The sequence below is a fragment of the Aptenodytes patagonicus genome, chromosome 10 (genome assembly GCF_965638725.1).
Source record: "Aptenodytes patagonicus chromosome 10, bAptPat1.pri.cur, whole genome shotgun sequence".
NCBI classification, from domain to species: Eukaryota; Metazoa; Chordata; class Aves; order Sphenisciformes; family Spheniscidae; genus Aptenodytes; species Aptenodytes patagonicus.
In genome coordinates, this window is record NC_134958.1 from 20,007,865 (window position 1) to 20,028,455 (window position 20,591).

The window sequence follows — 20,591 nt, forward strand, 5'->3', positions numbered from 1 at the left end:
AAACCTGTTTTCTAAGTAAAGCTAATGAGAAAAAAAAGCAGGGCCTCAAGAACATTCAGTGTTGGATGATTGTTTTCAGTGCAGGGTGGTATTTTGTCATTCAGGAACATCAGATGAAATAGTTCTTGGTAGCTTCACTCTTTGAGGACTTCCCACCCACCCACCCCCCCTGCTTAGTGATGGGAATAAATTAGCTCATGAAAAAGAAATGCTCTTTGTCCTGCATTTTTTAACAAGTACATCCATTTTGTTTATAAAGAAAAATGGTCCTTTATAATGAGATTCTGCAGAGCAGAGGACACAGGCTGAGTCCGAGAAGAGGAAGAGTCCTCCATCACCTTTTCTATACAATCACTGCACAATAGCATATGTGTGTTGCCTAGTAACCATGGAGCAGTTTCCTTCCAACATCTAAGCCACTCCAGGGTCATTGTAATTTCCCAGTGAATACAGATCTCACACCTGCTCCTCATTTAACATGTTAATTTGAGTATCCAGTCTGCCTGTGATTTATTGGTCTGTTTATTTGTCATTTTCTGAAACTAAAATTCATATCCAACTGTTTGTTTAATTTGGGATTTAAACAGCCTTTACATCCTTTTTTAGATGTTAATCCCTTTCACAATATGGATTGTAATACACATCGAAGGTACTAGGAAGATCAGAGTGGCTCAAATACCACTTTTTCTGCTGAAGACTTGTAGCTTGTATCCTCCCAGAGTAGGATTTCCTGCTTTGAACAGGCTCTGTCTTTCGGATGCTCGTCTTTGACAACATACATAGTGTTGTAGTGTGAATGCCTAGACTAGGTAAGGGGGTTGATACAATTGATTTTTCTTATGCTTAGTCTATGAAATGCAGGAATAGTAGCTATCTTCTGCAATGGGACGGACTGCTGGTCCAGCTAGACCAATATCCTGCTTTGGTTAACAGTAATCATCAAGTGAACTTGCGGGGAAGTCCTTAGTTGGTAATTTTAGAATAATCTGCCTGCAGGAAATCCATCGTCTTCATCATTATTAATTGGTGGCTGATTCTCTGTTTTTGGGTAAGCTTCTGTTATTGCGGCAGGGAGTGGGAGTCATTTGATTTAGGCTTGAAATTTTCATCTTTGTGTGTTCCAGTTTGTCTATTACCTCTAAAGAAAAAAATCAATAGTTGACGGTAGGGTTTTTCTTATTTGTTCCACTATCTTAATTTTTTTTATACTTTTGGATTTTTCTAATTCTTCTTTTCCTTGTTTTCTCTTCATATTTTTGCACCTATCATACCCCCTTGATGTCTTAGACTGAGACCAATAGCATGAGATGTCTTCATTTTCCACTACTGGGAGTCACCTGATCCCAGAGAACAATCTCTAATAAGACACAGACCTGCTAACTGCTGCCCATGTTTTATTGTATGATGCATATTCTGTTTGCTTTAAATCCTGGTCGTTTGGCTGCTGGTGAATGTGCTCCTAAAATGCTTAGTCCGCTAGTCCACTGCCCCATTGATACCCTGTTAATATCTGTCTGTCTTCTGAGCTTGTATCTTGCAAGCACTTTGAGGACTCTCCTAAGTAGGTGTTGTTACTCCTCCCCGTAACACAAAACCTGCTCAGTATTCTCATTGCAGTGTTCAAGGTGGAGAATGATCTGTGAAGCAATGAGATCTTTATTGTTTACTAAGCAAGTTTTGGCTATCATATTATTTCCTTTAAATACAATTACGTTTTTCCTGAGTGTGGACTTTTTTTCTGTTTTCCATTTTTGGAGGGTCAGGTGTCTTGCAATGCAGCCACATAGTCCTCCTGTTATGCAAATATGCCACCGGCTGTAAAATAACAACCCCCCAGAATTAGTCATTTTTTGAAGAAGAAAAACATTTTGTCTAATAAAAAGTACATGCTTCACTAATACTGGAAAAAGAACACTTTTAAGGAAGAAGGTGCAGTAGATGAGGTACAACAGCAGAGAGCATTGCTGTACCTACCCTATTCTGTTGGTATGCTCTTCATGCTTCTGGGCCGGCTTATGCCTTCAAACACAAGTGTCTTTAGTAGTCAATAAGAGTTCCCTGCTGTTAGCTTTCAGCAGTTTGTCCTTTTTTTTTTTTTCCCAAGATGAATCAAACCTGGATGCCTTTTTCTGCAGGACTCTGTGTGATATGTTTGATATATTAGGTTGTTATTTAATCCAACTATATATCAAACATATTCCTACAGTGTCCTGCCCTGTCTCCGGGGGTTTTAACATAGTAGAAGGCAATATGAAGGAGTACATTCACTCACAAGCAGGTTTAGAAGACTTCCTGCAGATTCCTAACCTAATCTGATTTAAAATATATACATGAAGGGCTCCTTTATCAGTAGAGTTGCTCTTGGAGGGACTTTTAAGTTGTGTAGGGCCTTTTATGACAGTGAGCAGCAGCTGTGCCAAGAACTGACTTTCACTGAAATGGTTATTGTGTTTTCCATGGCTCAGTGCAGTAACTTACCATATTGGTTTTCTCTTTATGAAATAGAAGATGAGAGCTGCTTCAAAATAAAATGGTTTGTCTTTTGTAATTTTTTTATACTGCTTAGCAATGAGATTGGGGGCTCATTTGTTCTCCTATTCACCCTGACTTCATTTATGCTACCCCTAATAATGGAGATTCTATAGAAAACTGGTTAAAATACAGTACAAAACCATCTCAAATTATTTTTTTTTTAATGGTGCAATCAACATTTTCAGGATATTTCATGCTACAGACTTTGTAGCTAGCCTAATAATTTTGGTTTGTCTGTTCTGGTGACTTCATTTTCCAATCCATTTATACCCCTACGTAGTCAGTAACAGCTTATTAGTTTAAGCTTGTGGAAAAAGAGATGCTGATCTTCATGGGGGCTACTTGAGGAAGAAGCTAATCACTTGTCTCATAGATCTGGTTTTCTAAGGAAACCCAAGTAGCCCTCTCAAGTAACTAAAATCTTACAAGGTGAAATTTTCTGCCATGTATCGCATCATTGCTCCTAACTGTTCGTGAAGGCTGTGAACTGACACATGTTGTGAGGGTACTGTTGATGAGTGTGAACTTAAGACAGTTCAGGACATACTTTTTAATAATGGGAATGGGTGGAAGAATTACTTCTCTTGTAGGGCATTTTGCTGTGTTCAGCCTTGGACTGCTACATGTCCTTATTGCGAAGGAATGCTCTTTGGAGAGTACAGGCAGGTAAACATACCCACAGCGCTGACTGAGCATTGTGCCTACTTCCCCATTTCAAACATGAGTATCCAGCCCTTAGATGTCGTACCTGAGAATGCTGAAGGGAAAACTGCAGGGAAGGACTAGAAAACAAGGATTTGTTAGAAAAGATGAAAACTCAACAGAAGTTCCACAGTTTGAGTGCTGTGTAAGGCTGCTTCAAAAATAAATTCTCCACAGAAGGGATCAGCTGTCAATAGAAAACTTTTTTCTTTTTTTCCAGAAATAAAAGAAGTTGTGAGATGACAGGAAATGCAGGATTTGGAAGTTTGAGAAACTGGGGGTGTGGTTTCTTCTCCCCACTCCCCAGATTTCAATATAATTGGAAAGAAATTCATTTGGTACGCGGGGCAGGGGGGAAATCTGTTATCTGATGAGATACTAAGGTTTAGCTGTCTGTTTTCCTGCTGACCACCTGCTGCTCCACGGTGGAAGTTAATCCAGCCATTGTACAATAGCATTCTCAGTAATGCAAGATTTGATTTCTCTGCATTCCCTTTGAAAGTAGTCATTTTTGTTTAGCATTTATGTGCAATACTTAGTCCACTCACTACGCTGAACTGAGTTCAAAGAATTACTTTTCTTCAGCCTCTTTTTGGTGGCTGGTTTTTCACAAATTGAATACCATCTCGGCACATACACAGCTGCCAAATAGATCAAAGTATGGCCATGGGCATTTTATTAAACTTTACGAAAGAGTGACACCACCTTTATAATAAATAAGCAGATACTGAAATGCTCACTTGCTTAAGTTTGAATTCCTGACAATGCTGACATATAAAGAATAATACACATAATATATTTTGTTACATTGGAAATGAAAATTTAAAAACTCAGTAGCAGGGAGCCTTGGACAAAAGTAAAAGTGCAGTTAACAGTCTGTTAAATTGACTATCATCCAGTGGTGCTTTTGTTGATATTTCAGTTTAAGTCTTTAGTCAATTTAAGTCAAAGTCAACAATGCATCTATTTTAATAATGAAAAGAAATCTGATAGTGACTATACTGAATTCCATTTAGTCACTTTGGTTTTGTGATGTCGTGATTGAAATAAGAGTTTTGTAAAGAAGAGTTGAGGCCTGTTGCATAAATTCAGGACCAACGGGATTACCAGTTAGATATAATAATGGTCATGATGTTACATTGCAAGCATTGCCAAAAATTCATGTGGAATGTGACTCGCTCACTTTACAAAGCAATTTCTTATGCTCTTATTACAAAGACATATGCTTCAGTTGATGGGATTAGCCTAATAGCAAGGCAAGACAAATACTTTTCCTTGAATTAGGTGGCTTTTCCTAAAGGATATGAACAACTTCAAAGCGCCAAACAACTTCATCTACACATCAGTTTTTATTTTCAGATCATTCAGTTTTTCTGGTGTCTATGGATGCTACGGTTTCATCTCCTGGACTTTGTTTTAGTTACGTGGCAGTTATGTGAAGTGCTGTAGGACTGAGCACTGCTTGATGTGCCATTTTGTAATGATTTGTAATTACTCATAATTATCTTTTATTATTTTATAATTGACTACTATTTCATCAGATTGCAGTAACAGGAGAACTAAACCTGACTTAAATTTAGATGGATGTGCTTAGACTTGCAAATGAAGTGCCCAGTTGTCTAACTCAAAGCCCACTTAGCTGGTGTTCCTAAAGTTAGTTATTTGACAAAAGAATGCTGTGGTTGCGTAAGTTGGAAGACACCTGTATTTCAAAAGCCTCATCTCTCACAAGGTGGTCTGTTCTGGTATTGTATCCAGTAGCCCTACTGGTCATACTGCATTGGACTCTGGTAGTCTTGTGATTTGATCACAAACAAAATACATTCTGTTGGTTTATTTTGTGTAAAAAACAATCAGAATACATGGCCCAGGCCTGGTTCTGTCTAAAATAACAATAACCATTTATCTCTAGTTTGTTAACTGTTCAGAAGCTAGTAAGTGTGCTTAAATGGATAAATGTTTTCAGTATTTGTTTAAATGATTAGAAAGTTAGGGAAGTTGTTGTTTTATGGAACAATAGATTTGCATTTTAAATAGCAAGAAACCTCATTAGGAACAGCTGATCTCTCTATTTGCACATGCTTGTTGAAAGACACATTTGGATGACTGAAGTGTTCCAGACAGACCTTTGGAACTTCATATCTCCAAGATGACTAAGCTGGACTGCTTCACAATGCTGTTCTCTGTGAAATGACAGCTCTCACCAAAAGCTGTTAAATCTATGCACTTGCTTGGTGTCTCTCTTACATTTCTTAGTACAGGCGAATCAGACAATATACATTTGTCACTGTTCTTTTTTAATGCTTTAAGTCGAAGTATTTAGAAAATGCTCTACCTAGTTTAGCAATCCCGGAAGCCGGTATTATAGCACTACAAAGATAATCTTGATATGGAAAAACAAGAATTTCTTTCAGACCTGCACTTTTCTGAATGTAGTTTTGAGTAGCCCTAGTGGAGGTAATGTAGTAGAAAGTTGAAGGCAATTCTTTAAGTATCTTGTGTGATACTCAGTTTCACGTATGAGCAGCCACAAGGGCAACGTAATATTTAAATTCACTTATGCTGACTCCCAGCTTTAGTCCACATGAAACTCCTTTGCAGAAAATGATGTTGTAGATCTTACTGAATTTATTGACGCGTTCCAAAATCTTCTTGTCTCACTTTGTGCATGTCCTCAATCTTGAAAATACAACTGCTTTCAGGTGAATAACGTGTGACATTGTTCTTTCTTGGTTATAGCAAGCAGATGAGACTCTGGATTTCGAAGAACAGATCCTGGAAGCAGCTAAATCCATTGCAGCTGCTACCAGTGCCCTTGTGAAGTCAGCTTCAGCAGCCCAGAGAGAACTGGTGGCACAGGGAAAGGTGGGTAAACAGGACAAGTAGAAACAGTAGGGGGGGAAGCATCAAAATTAAATCTCGTCTCTTAACTGTTCTCTGTCAAAACAGTAGGAAAGGAGCTTGAGAATGACTAATGAAAATGTAAATCTTTTCATTGCTCATCACAATACATGGCCCAGACCTGGTTCTTTTTAAAAAAACCACAGTTATGTTTATTTAAACCTCGCAAGTGTAATCAAGTGTTTGGCTCTTCAGATGTTTCAGCTGTGGGGAGTTTTTGTGTTTGTGGGGTTTTTTAATTTCGTGAAGATCTGCGATTCAAGCTAGTAATGTATAGTCCCACAAGACAGCTTGGGGATACAAAAACAAATGTCACAGTATACAATACCGCTCTGGACCAGAATAGCAAAGGGCCTCACTAATTGTGCCCTCAATGTTTTGTTGTCTGATTCAATGGGGACACAGGCCTGCATGCAAATTCAGTACATTTAAGTGGACGTGCTTGTAATTATTGTTGGGACCAACAGAAAGAGTGCTTATAACACGCGTCGTCCTTTTGGTCTGGTCGGGATTGAGGTCTTCATAATTCATTTCATATCCATCACCGTTTTTTTTTTTTCCCCAGTTAATATACTTTGAAACTTAAAATTTGAACACCAAACAGATATGTTGCTTGTGAGAACAATTTGTTATAGGATCATTGTTGTTGTATACTTATGGTTTCCAATTTCATTTAATTCTTTATTCTGAGCAGGCTGTGTCACGGATCGTGTCACAAAAGCGCTATACTGGCTACTTCAGCTAGGATTCCTGGGGAGTTTGTGCTTTTAGTTCCAGCAGGAGCACAGAGCGCTTGTTTCAGAACAATAGTGATGTAACTGTTTGAAATGACCCACCATAAGCTGTAGCTATGGAAGTTATCAATAATGCATAAAACAAGATATTATTAATACCCATTGAAATCTGGCTGTGGAGACGGTACAAAAAATGAGAATTTTGACTTACCTGCTTAGCTTAGATTATTGTGCAGTCTGCTTTTATGTGATAAGACCTGTTCTTATTGAGTTCCATTATGACATACAGCTTGCTTTACTTTCCTCACCACCACCACTGTAAAGTTATACAGAATAATACAGAATGTATTTCTGTCCTGGTACCAGCCCTGAATCTCCCTGAGGTAGTTTTGGCTTCTTTGCTCCCACAGATATATTTCTGTTTGTGTCTTTCAGATTGAGGCTAACAGCACTTGCATCCTATTCCATCCAAGTTCAGATAATTGCTAAAACCACTTTAATCTGTCTGTTTGAGGAAAGCTGTAGCTTGCTGTTCTAATAAAAGCACACCTGTCAAATATAGTGCCACATTAGCAGATCCGTTCAGCCTGCTTTACTGAATTTAGCCATTTTGCTTTATCCGTCACTCTTCTATAGTAACTTGCTGAAAGATCAGGAATTTTTGCAGCGAATGGCTTTTACTGATAGTTTCTTGCCTGCTTGGAGGATCTGCAAATAATACTGTGGTCTTTAAGGGAAGAAACGAATCCCAACCAAAATCAAAATTTAATGAAACATCAAACTTCAGAATTATTTGTGGCACGTCCTCTCATGATACTTCTCACAAATAAATAAAGCCATTAAGATACTTCTGAAATAATGAAGTCCTAACCTGTTTTCCTTCTCTTCTTTCTTTACTAATTACTATTGCTTAGGTAATTGTTACTATGGCGTATCCTCTGACTGCTGTGGTAGCCTGTATCTCCAGGTCAGCCAGAAGTACAGGAAGCTGGCTTCTAAAATGACTGACCAAATTCTTGCCCACAGTGAATGGCTCCAACCTGCCTGGTGGGAAGATTTTGTTCTTGATATTGGGGGAAATGTTTTGCTTTTGTAAGAAACCTTCTGAGGTATGTGGTATGGACTCCTCCCAGAAAAGCGTGGCTGGCATGTAGGCGGGAAGGACAAGTTTGATCTGCTCCACATCCACTACTTCAGTACTGAACAGTAAATGGTACTGGCTATTGGCTTAGATTCCTCACTGACCTTTTTATTTGGTACGGAGGCGGTGGGAAATCCTTACCCAACTGCATAGATGTGTGCGAACTGGGCACGTTCTTGTCCCAAATAAATTTCCGACATTGGTTGGTAAAGGCTGTGAAAGTATCTTACAGGGCAAATTGGTGCAATATTGTAGTTGAAGAGTTTGCTAAAGGAATTTTAAGTGAAACTACTTTCCCCTGTGGAATTGTTATAAAAGAATTAATTTGATGTTAGGCAACCGTTTCCATTTCTGCAGTATAGATGAAGTCTGGGAAGTTGGATCTGATCTGTCTTCTTCCACACCACCCCCCTATTCACTCACTCATGCATGCACACACACGCAAAATTCAGACACCGCTAACTAGACTTCTGCATCTGTGGTCTACTTAAAATATGTTTTCTGGGGATGATTAGGCAAGAAAACCTTGAAACCTAAAGAATTCAGGGACCTAATGTATTCTTTTGTATAACTGTTTTCTCAGTTATACAAATGGTGTCACCATAGCTATGAGAGAGCACATCGTCTGTTTATGTTGATGCTACACATAAGGATTCGATTCCGATCCCTGGGATCCTCATTATGCACAAATCCATGTTTCCATTTCTTTTAAAATACAACAAGTTTCTGGACCATGTTTACATTTCATATCTTCCAGCTTCTCTTCCAAAAACTCCCAGGCCCAGGCAGTTGGGGGTGGGGGGCTGGCAACCAACTGTAGAATTTTGTTTCATTATTTTCATCTGATGTGGGAAGAAAACTGTCTGCTGGTTGTTGCCAGTACTGCTGATCCCATGAACACTTCAGTGGATGAGCCATGAAGAAAAATGGGCTGCTTTCCTCAAATGCCATTATTAGGCACAAAAGCAGTTGGGGGGCTTCCCTGGGGAGCTTTCTGTTTTGTACCTTCCCCTAGTGTCAGAATCAGAAGAGATTCAGGAATGATGTAAACCCAAATGTGTTGTGGAGACAGAAATAAGTTATTTTAACGGCCAGGAGATTAGGAACTACTGCTTCAACTGTTGCTTAGGCCAAAGTCTCGGCTGCAACAATCATTATTCTGGCACTTCTACACATGTTCCAAGGATGGGGCAATTCAAGCAGCATAGCAAGTTGGACGCTACACGAGCAGGCAGATGTGTGCTGGAAGCACAGTTACTCTGACAACTAACTTGCAGTTGGATTTTCTGCTCCTGTATGTGCTGGGCAGAGTCATGGGTGCAGGTGTTTCCTTTTTTCATAGATTACTGTTTGTCTAAATCTGAGACAAAGCAATTGTATTTTCTATTTCATTGTAAGCCATCTCTGAACTGTTTTTTCAGGTTGGAGCAATCCCTGCAAATGCAGCTGATGATGGACAGTGGTCTCAGGGACTTATTTCCGCTGTGAGTAACTACTTCTCTTAAGGAAAACTAGCACCTTTTCTGAAGAAATAATATCCTGTGAGAATACACAGTGACTTTTTTTACTGTCTCCTAGGCCCGAATGGTGGCAGCTGCAACCAGCAATCTCTGTGAAGCAGCTAATGCCTCAGTGCAAGGCCACGCTAGTGAGGAGAAGCTCATCTCATCTGCCAAACAAGTGGCAGCTTCTACAGCACAATTGCTTGTGGCTTGCAAAGTGAAGGCTGACCATGACTCTGAAGCCATGAGGAGGCTACAGGTACTCGTGATCTTAATTACTGAAAACACATAGTAGTGCCATGTAAACGCTGTTTTAGCACTGCGTGAACAAACCCCAAATTTTAGGAATAATCTCTTGAATTTTCAGAATTCTGTTCAGTTTTTCTTCCTTGTGGGATTCTGGGACACTTTCATTCATCAAGGATGAAGTGATTGTGCATTTGTCATTATTCAGCAGTAGCTACAGCTCACTGCTTGTTTTATTCTTCATTTTTTAAAAGATGTTGAGAGATGCAAATGCTGACTGGCCTGTGCCAAGCCCTGGTTTAGGTGCAATATTGATAGATTCATATTCATGATAAGCCACAGGAATACATGAGCTGAGAATGTTTACTTACGTGCATTTTTATAGTGAGTGAGTATAGTTGGTTTCTCTGCAATTATTCTGCATTCAGTTAGACTCCCAGTGAGCTTGCAAACAGGTAAGCACACTTAACTTGGTTGCACATGAGTATCCTCCTGACCTCTGCAAGATTATGCATATGTTCAACTAAGTACTTGCCTAAGTGCCAGCCTGAGCTGTGGTCAGTTTTCCTTTGTTTCTAGGAGTCAAGAGACAGCAATTGTAGATAGAACATTTCTAAAATGGAGAATCATTGTCAGACAAAATCAAGAACAGAAGCTGATGCAACATCTCAACTGAAGTCTGAATTAACTTTTTTACATGAAACTGGTTCCCTTTTACATTACACATCCATTTCATATTGAGCTTCTATGAACCATTACTGAATTAACACTGTGTTACAACAGGTAAAATCTAATGTCTCCAGAAGTTTTGTTTAAGGGTGTTCATTTTAAAAATGGCTACAGCCTTCTCTGACATCCTGTCCTGCAGGCTCAGCTGGAATGTAAGAACTATTTCAGCTCCTTTTTTCATACCATCAACATGGAGTATCTTTGGTGGTAGTGAATTTTTTCCTTTTTCTCTTATTTGCACAGATGCTACTAATGGACACTCAATATAACAGTTCATGTATGGATAGGTAGAATCATAGAATCATAGAATCATTGAGGTTGGAAAAGACCTCTAAGATCATCGAGTCCAACCGTCAACCCAACACCACCATGCCCACTAAACCATGTCCCTAAGCACCTCATCTACACGTCTTTTAAATACCTCCAGGGATGGGGACTCAACCACTTCCCTGGGCAGCCTGGTCCAATGTTTAACCACTCTGTCAGTAAAGAAATTTTTCCTTACATCCAATCTAAACCTCCCCTGGCGCAACTTGAGGCCATTTCCTCTTGTCCTATTGCTTGTTACTTGGGAGAAGAGACCGACCCCCACCTCGCTACAACCTCCTTTCAGGGAGTTGTAGAGAGCGATGAGGTCTCCCCTCAGCCTCCTTTTTTCCAGGCTGAACAACCCCAGTTCCCTCAGCCGCTCCTCATAAGACTTGTTCTCCAGACCCCTCACCAGCCTCGTTGCCCTTCTCTGGACACGCTCCAGCACCTCAACGTCCTTCTTGTAGTGAGGGGCCCAAAACAGAGCACAGTATTCGAGGTGCGGCCTCACCAGTGCCGAGTCCAGGGGCACGATCACTTCCCTACTCCTGCTGGCCACACTATTTCTGATACAGGCCAGGATGCCATTGGCCTTCTTGGCCGCCTGGGCACGCTGCCGGCTCATGTTCAGCCGGCTGTCGACCAACACCCCCAGGTCCTTTTCTGACAGGCAGCTTTCCAGCCACTCTTCCCCAAGCCTGTAGCGCTGCATGGGGTTGTTGTGGCCGAAGTGCAGGACCCGGCACTTGTCCTTGTTGAACCTCATACAGTTGGCCTGGGCCCATCGATCCAGCCTGTCCAGGTCCCTCTGCAGAGCCTTCCTACCCTCGAGCAGATCAACACTCCCGCCCAACTTGGTGTCGTCTGCAAACTGACTGAGGGTGCACTCGATCCCCTCATCCAGATCATTGATAAAGATATTGAACAAGACCGGCCCCAGTACTGAGCCCTGGGGAACACCGCTCGTGACCGGCCGCCAACTGGAGTTAATTCCATTCACCACAACTCTCTGGGCCCGGCCGTCCAGCCAGTTTTTGACCCAGCGCAGAGTCCACCTGTCTAAGCCGTGAGCCGCCAGCTTCTCTAGGAGAATGCTGTGGGAGACGGTGTCAAAGGCCTTGCTGAAGTCCAGGTAGACCACGTCCACAGCCTTTCCCTCATCCACTAGGCGGGTCACCTGGTCATAGAAGGAGATCAGGTTGGTCAAGCAGGACCTGCCTCTCATGAATCCGTGCTGGCTGGGCCGGATCCCCTGGTTGTCCCACAGAATCAAGTCCAACAGAAATACATATGACTAAGTATCTGTCTGAGAAAGAGGAACTGATGTCATCATTTTCTTCAAAGTAGAAAAACGGGTTAAATATTTAGGAGGAAAACATAAATGTATGAGCGTGTGAAAAATCTGTTTCTATAGAAAACAGTGGCATGTTAATGTTATCTCTAGGGATGAGATGGTTTTAGTGCTTTATAGTGGATTCATATAGATCGACTTTGTCAATGGTCTGTGGGGGAGGTATCAGTAACTGGAAGGTAGTTCTGACTGTCATTCAACTTGCACTTTAATATCCAAATGCCAAGATGGGTCTGAAGGAATTTTAAATGCAGAACAAACAATGGGAACAGGAACAAAATCACATACTAGAGACTGTGTTTTCTCAGCTCTGCCAGGAAATTCAGGGTACTCAGTCACTTTAGGCAAATATTATTAAATAGACATTGAATGTGAAAAGTTGGAGGGGAATGTGAAAAGGAAATGAGCCCAAGCATGGATTGAAATTGAACTTTGCCATTTTACCAAGCTTCATATTAGTCCCAAAATGAATAATGAAGGGAAAAGCAGTTTGCATTTGGAAATAATGTCCTTTATCATAGCAAAACCAGTGAGTTGATGTCTACCAAATATTTTTACTGGTGAATTTGCCAAAACTACTGGGGCTTTTCAGCTGGCTTTGCCCCCAGCACAAATGTTCTCACATAGCTTTAATCAGTAGGTTAGGTTCAGGAGGTAGAGTGCATTAGTTTTCTCTTTCCTACCCCACAAACAACTGCAAGCTTTGGGAGAAGACATTTGAACTCCATTTCCCATGAATGCTAACTTGAAATGCACTGTTACCGAATCTGTTCCAAAACTTAATGAAACAAATGGAAATGTTTCCGTTCTCTTTGGATGAGGTCCAGACTGAGCAGAGCAAATTCCAGATGGTTTGTCCTTGGGTCATTTCAGGTGGGAAGAGAATTAAATTGAAAGGGAGATGAAGCTGGAAATATGGAATAGGACTGGGAAAGGGGGGGCAGGTTCAGAGCTAGTCCATGTGGCTTCCCCTCCTTGTGCCCAGGTGTCTCCAGCATGTGAGAGCAGGCTGTCTTGGCTAGTGGCCTGTGTGGGAACGAGTGTTCTCAGCACACATGACACCTGGAGACGTTGGGAACCACGGGACAGAGAACTCTACTCCTGTTCTCTCTCACTGCCTGTCACAACACTGCAAGTACCTACCCTTTTTCTACACATTGTGAAAGCATTGATGTTGTTTATTGGTGGTGTTGACTGATTTGCTGTTAGATACTAGGGTTTAGGGTTTAATACAAGAACAGCCTTACTGGATCAGACCAGAAGTTCATTAAGCCCAAACTATATCCTGATTCCAGCAGTGGCCAGTAGGAAATGCTTAGAGAAGCAAGTAAGAACAGGGTAACCATGCGTGATACTATTCTCTACTGTGTTCTTAGATTCCCAGCATTTTCAGCTCAGGAACTTCCCAAGACAGATGCAGATTCTGTATGTTTAGTAACCCTCAGTGGTTTTCTGCTCTTAATTTATCCAGTCCTCCTTGACCCCATGTAAACTTTTAGAGTCTAATTAACACTTCTTGGGCAGTAGATTAAGCTAGGACAGCTGTACCTATATCTGTCCCCATTTGCTTCTGCTGGTTTAAATCCACACAGTACAAATAGCTGAATGACATGCAGATCCACTCCTGTAGCACACAGCTCTCAAATTTCATTTACAGGATAGGCACCTTCCCAGCGCAGGGGTTCTAGCAAGATTTAACCATTCACATCCTTCTCTTCATGAAGTATTCAGTTGCCCTTGAGAGTACCTGGTACTAAGTAATGCTGTACAGCATTACAGAAGTCAGTTTGAGTAGTGATAAATTCATGTCACTTTGACCAGGCTATGTTACTGCAGGAGTGTTGATAACATGTTGCTTTTGGTATCTCAGCTAAATTCTTCACAATTAAGTAAGATCTCTCTCCATAGCATTCCACTGTACACTGAAGACTTACCCATGGTAACAGGTGATCTAGGTGTTCCTCTTGCTCAGGAGGTGGAAATATCTTTGAATGGTGCTCTGCCCCATTCTGTGAAGTTGTTTCTTTGCTAAAGCACTTGAAATACATTTGGGGGCCCACCTTTCAGTATTTGTATGTATAATTGACTAGAAAACATATAGCTAGGTCCCCCAGTCAGTCCCTCAGAATGAGTGACCCATGACCCCTCCTAGCACTAAGTCCACATCAGCCCAGAAGTTTCTTTTCCTGCCTCTGTCCTGACACTGATGAATAGATAAAGAGGTGGAAAGGAGGAGGATTCCAGTAAGAGCCAAGAAGCCAAGGTCAAATTTTGGTGTATCAACCAATTTAAAATACAAAATATCAGACATATGACTTATCTGGGACTCACAAATTTAAAGGACTGCCAGTGATACATGAAAGATCTCGTTTACACCTCCATGTGCAGTACCTATTAAACCATGGACCATTCTTCTCCCAGAGCCAGCTTTCCACCATGTTGTGGTTTAACCCGACAGGCAGCTAAATACCACACAGCCATTTGCTCGCTCCCCCCGCTCCCCAGTGGGATGGGGGAAAGAATCAGAAAAAAAAAAGTAAGTAAAATTCATGGGTTGAGAAAAAGACAGCTTAATAGGACAGAAAAGGAAGGGAAAATAATAATAATATTGATAAAAGAATATACAAAATAAGCGATGCACAATGCAATTGCTCACCACCCGCCAACCGATGCCCAGCCAGTTCCCGAGCAGCCGTCACCCCTCCCCCGGCCAACTCCCCCCAGTTTATATCCCGAGCATGACGTCCCATGGTATGGAATATCCCTTTGGCCAGTTTGGGTCAGCTGTCCTGGCCGTGCCCCCTCCCAGCTTCTCGCTGGCAGGGCAGGAGAAGCTGAAAAGTCCTTGACTAGTGTAAGCACCACTTAGCAACAACTAAAACATCGTTGTGTTATCAACATGATTCTCATACTAAATCCAAAGCACAGCACTGTACCAGCTACTAGGAAGAAAATTAACTCTATCCCAGCCAAAACCAGGACACACTACTTTCACCATCTCTTAGTACACTGGAGCAAATTCAGTGCTAGATCTTACAATGCTGAGCCCTCTACTACTATCACCTGTCTGCACAGGGTATTTCCTAGCCAAGGAAATACCTCAGTGCTTAAAAAAAGGTGCCAGCTCCATCTTTTAGCTTTAGCAGAAGAGAGGTTTGCATTTTGTTTGTGACAAGGACCCTTCTTCCACTCATCTCCATGGGGATCACAGTAGGAGATTCCAAGGCCACTCCTCTGGTATCCTCCTCTGTATCCATTACATGTGTGGATGTGTCCACACATGTGGACATGGTCATTACTGAGCATGCAGTGTGGAATTTCTGCTGCCAGTATCTATTACAGTATAGCAAAGATAGCTTTGTCATGCTAGAATGCAGGTAGCTTAGTTACCTTTTACTTTTTGGTGCACAATTGCTGACACTACGCAGTTTAGACAACAAAAGATGTATTACAAATGTTTGACTGTTTATCTTTAGAAATCTGATAATTTTTGAGGAAATAGAAGTTTAAATGTGAGATAATCATGGCTCTGTAAGTGGCTAATTTGCCTTGATGAACGTCCATTAATTTAAAAAATTCATTGCCTTAAAATGTTTCTTTATACACTAGCTTTCATTTTCTGTTCTTCCTCAAAAATCTGATCACTGTTGTGCATAACATAACTCGCGATTTCATCCACTGTTTTATTTCAAACCGTAGGGAAAAAAATCTTGTTTGTGACTTTCCCAACTTCCAGCTTCTTAAATAAAGGAATTGTGTTCCTCTCTGTACCATTGATTTTGAAAGATTAATTTGCTTTTCACTGGAAAAAACAAAACAAAACACACCTTTCCTGTGTAGTCAAGTAAAGATGTTTTAGTTTTGATGCTCAGATGAATCCATGTTAGTTACGCATTTTTCTTATTACTAAATTTCTTTTGTCTTTTTCAAAGGCTGCAGGAAATGCTGTGAAGCGAGCATCAGACAATCTTGTCAGGGCGGCCCAAAAAGCAGCATTTGGGAAAGCAGAGGATGACGATGTTGTGGTCAAAACAAAGTTTGTGGGTGGCATTGCTCAGGTTGGTACAATCACCCAAGAAGTAAAGCAGAGAAAAACTCTCACAGAAATATAGCATAGTGTTACAAGGTCCATCTGCTGCATTGCAGGCTGACAAATCTGTGTAGAAATCGATGATAAATTACTTGATGCCTCGCTGTCAGTTAACCACTGACATAACAGCACAGCGATATGCTGTAAGATGTCTACACTTCTTCATTGAGCATTTACTGTAATAGCAGTTACCATTGTCCAGTATCTTTTATTTTTGTTCTGATGAAGTTAATGGTTCTTTTCAAACGTCCCTTGTGTACTTTAAATATTCCCAAATCTTAATGGAACACTAGTTTTGTATGTATATAATCAAAGAAATAGAGAGCGAGAGATAAGGACTGATGCTATTTCGTTACTGTGACCATAATAAATATGGGGAAATAATAACAGTATTTAAAAATAGATTCCAAGGCTTTGAGGCTGTACCAACTTCTGGCTTCACTGTTATGAATGAGGAACACCATATACTGTGGTCACTACTTAAAAGATATTGAACTTTATCATTTCTGCATGTCCGTAGTACTGTTATTTTTCCTTCGGCATTTTGAGATGCAGGAAAATACTGTGGACACCTGCAGTAATGAGTGTTCAATTTTACTGTCACTCAAACATTATGTTAAGACATGGTGCTTATCCTACATGTGCTAACCCCTCACCCCGATGAATGTTGGGGGAGCACAGCACTATAAAATCCATCATGGATGTATGGTAAAGCTATGCTGGTAGATTCTTTTTTTCTTTTTTTAGTCCTCTTTAAGAAACAAGTGGGAATATGATACTGTTCTTGATGGCATAGTCCTGGAACCTGAAAAAAATTCAGCAATTCCTGCTGAAGTCATTGACATTTGGTGCTTCTTTCTTTGCAAGAAAGAAATCTTGTTTTACAGACAGTATTCCTTGCTGTCATAATTCATGCTTCTGTTTTCTAGATCATTGCAGCCCAAGAAGAAATGCTGAAGAAGGAAAGAGAGCTGGAAGAGGCAAGGAAAAAACTGGCTCAGATCCGCCAACAGCAATACAAATTTCTACCCACAGAGCTGAGAGAAGATGAGGGTTAACCTGCTGAGATTTTCTTCTTCTTTTTTTTCCTTTTTTTTTCCTCTTTTTTTTTTTTTTTTTTTCTTTTCTTTTAAAGAAATAAGCTAAAGGGGGACAGTACAGTGAGAACTGCTCTGACAACATTCTGGTATGCCAAGCACTTACCTAAATAAACTGCCTGTCATAGCTTCGGATGAGCAGAGGGCAATAAACACTTGTTCTTTCTCATCTGGTCAGCTGAGGTGCATGATGATCAAATAATGGTACAGTGTTAGGTTCATCATTCCTGTTCCTTCCTTGACTTATATCTCAGGAGAGAATGTTTCACTTTTTACTAAAGATACTAAGTCAGTATTATTGTCACTTTCCTGATGCTTGAGGTATTTATCGTTCCTTGACTTGTTATAAAACATTCATAATATTAATAGGAAAACAGTCAAGAAATCTTTCATATGATAAATATCAAATGAGCTGGTGGTTCTCCCCCAACTGCCCTTGTAAAAAGAAGACCAAGACGGAGAAGGATGTATGTCTGAGTGTGGGTTTGAAGAAGATGCCTGTCCTCTTTCAGTGTTATATAGCTGGTTCACCCCAAAACTGGAGGAATTGTCTCTGCACCTGTTTGCACTAGTAGTATTACTCCTTACCTGATACCAACGAGCTTCTACTTGTACAGTATTTAGGTTTACAAAATGTGGCAATAGCCATTCTTTAAAGAGCTCAGAAAACAAAGAAATGGAAACCTTGTCATTGCCTCAATAATAGCAGGTTCATGAAGGAAAATGCTGTTTCAATTATATACCTCTAATGTGTGACTACTTTCACAGTATTATACACACATACACATGCTCTAATATTGGACTGAATAGTTTGCATTTTGTTTTTTAATTGAAGTTATCTGGTTCGTACTGTGGGATTTCTGTTAGAATGTATGTTAGTTAAAAAAGGGAAATGCCCAGTACATCAAAAGACTGTCACAACTCTTGTTATTCTTTTAATAATTTCATTTATAATTATATTGTTTTGAAACCTGTGGGTATTGTAGGAGAAAAGAATTAAGTGATTCACAAGTAGACTTTTCCTGTAATATATTTTTAAAAAATCTGGACTCTAGGGAGTTTCTTTTCATAGTTGGTATTGATGAAAATATACTCACCAAGGAATTGCAGAGAAGGAATAGCAGCAATCTATCAGCAATCTTTGTCTTCAGCTGCAGAAAGGTACGGTATGCTCTCAATATCTCTGTTGTGACCTAGACAATAGCATTACGGGTAGAGTGAGTAACACATTTTACCCTGTCAAAGAAAGAACACAAATCACAGCAACTTTAACTAGAAAAAGCTAAACTGTTCAACTAACTACAGAAACACCCTCTCTCCTAACAATTTCCAACATGCCTCCAACTCCATTCAAGCTCTCTTAAACAATAATGTCAAGTCTATTTAGGTCAAAGGATGTTGCCACTCCAGTCCTTCTGAAGGCTGTGCTGTCATTTAGATACCTGCCAAGTGCATTCAGCTGAGCCTGTTACGTTGTATGCATACCCACCTAGTTGTCATTGTTGCAGAAATACTTGTCTTGTAGACTCAAAAGTAACCCCCCCTAGTGGTAGGTTTACCAGTTTAGATAGTGCTAACTCCTCATTTAAGTTACCTGCATGAGATACAATTATCAGGAATTTTGTCACACTAGTGTTAAATATATAGCAAAAAATGACTAGAGAATTAATAAATATTAAAGTGTACAAAGATTTTTATTGTTAGAGTCTCTTCTCTGGTACTGATGTATTTCAGACTCAGTAGAGTTGCTGGAGAATCCACAATCATGAGAGGAATAAATTGGCAAATCCCAAATGGAATCACTGGCATCGACAGATGGGCTGTGATGTGTAGGCTTGTGTGCATATGCAAACCCTTACTATCGGATACGTGCAATTCCAAGTTCTGTCATTTTCCACTTCAGCATAATTGATTTTTTTCACTCAACTACTGTGAGCAGCATCACAGAATCTCAATGTTAAGAATTCCTACACAAAAAAAAGGCTTCTGTAAATTTTTAGGCAGAAGGCTAAATGGGTGTGTATTGCTGCAAGACCTAAATAAAGACAGCTCTGGTGATAGGGATTTTCTGCTGCTGTTGGTAGGTCCAGCTTCTCTGCAGGTTACGGCTCTTTCTCTTTTTTTTTTTTTTTTTTCTTTTTTTTTTTTTTTTTTTAACCTGGATAGCCTCACATTCCCATCTCTTTTTTGGAAAGATCTGCCAGACAGATTTGTTACTGCTTCCCTTCCAACCTATGTTTCACCTATTATTTGGTCTCATTAAAGCACGAAGAAAGGTGATGCTGTCCTTAGCACCATGCCAATATTTTATTGTAGGTATAATACTGTTGTAATATATTTTGATCAGGATGGTATTTGCCAGTTTGAAAGAAGCTGGAAGCCTGGTCAAATGCAACTATGTATGGAAATTGTATAGCTAGAAAACTTTATCAGTATGTAGAAGGAAAGAGCATGCTCAAATTGTGTTCCAGATAAATTTGTTTGGGAAGTCCATTTTAGCACAGTTATTTTGGGACCTCTCTATTTCTGATTTAATGCCCCCTCTTACCTGGCAGAAAGTATTGTTCTTTTTTTCTCCTTAGCTATGTGCTCCATAGAGGAACCACAGTCAGATGAGTAGCTGAGCTGAACAACTGAATTATTTGTTTACTCTGAATTTTGGGTCTTCATTTGGGAAACATTAAGATAATATAAGCTCATCTAAAGTCTTTCTATTTCAATTTTTTCTTGCTGTTATAATTTGCAGTACCACTGAAGTCCACATGTGAACATCTGTGGAATTAGTCCATGCATTCATTTGGCATGGAGACTTGCAGCAGGAAGTGACAAGTTGGAGTAAGGGACGGAAGCTAATTAATAAGACGGGCAGATGTTTACTTTGTTCTGTTAACTTGTGAAATGGTAAATGAGCTCTGTTGTATCTCACCCTTCTTCATGTGGAATTCACTTTAAGGAATTGTATGCAAATTAAAAGCAAAATGCCTCAAAGTTGTTTGTGTACAAATAGTCTAGTGTTGTTTCCCCAACTATTCAGAAAATAATTTGAACATTTCATCATTCGTCTTAACTTTTCTACATCAGAAGCCTCAAAGTAAGAAAAGTTTTAAAACAAAAATTGAAGGCCAGACTCTTGTTTCATCTGTCCCTTTCCCTTTGATTTTCTGCATCTTCATTACTTAATTCCTAATGAAGGGATGAATACATAATCTAGAAACCTCCTCAATGGAAATGTTTAGCTCATGAGCACATTTTTGCTT

At 40.1% G+C, this 20,591-nt stretch overlaps 1 protein-coding gene across 6 annotated transcripts in view; it reads left to right on the plus strand.

Annotated features, from left to right (window-relative positions):
- TLN2 (talin 2) overlaps nucleotides 1-20,322 on the plus strand; it is a 209,946-nt gene extending 189,624 nt beyond the window's left edge. For 5 of the 6 annotated variants that reach the window (XM_076348381.1, XM_076348382.1, XM_076348379.1 and 2 more), the window contains 5 exons: nucleotides 5,974-6,099; nucleotides 9,432-9,494; nucleotides 9,589-9,771; nucleotides 16,080-16,205; nucleotides 17,167-20,322. In XM_076348381.1, coding sequence (XP_076204496.1) covers nucleotides 5,974-6,099; nucleotides 9,432-9,494; nucleotides 9,589-9,771; nucleotides 16,080-16,205; nucleotides 17,167-17,295 — 627 coding nt within the window. In that variant the 3' untranslated portion in view covers nucleotides 17,296-20,322. The remainder of the gene's footprint in view (nucleotides 1-5,973; nucleotides 6,100-9,431; nucleotides 9,495-9,588; nucleotides 9,772-16,079; nucleotides 16,206-17,166) is intronic. The other variant, XR_012996198.1, reaches the window with a different exon arrangement.
- The last annotated feature ends 269 nt before the right edge of the window (nucleotides 20,323-20,591 follow it).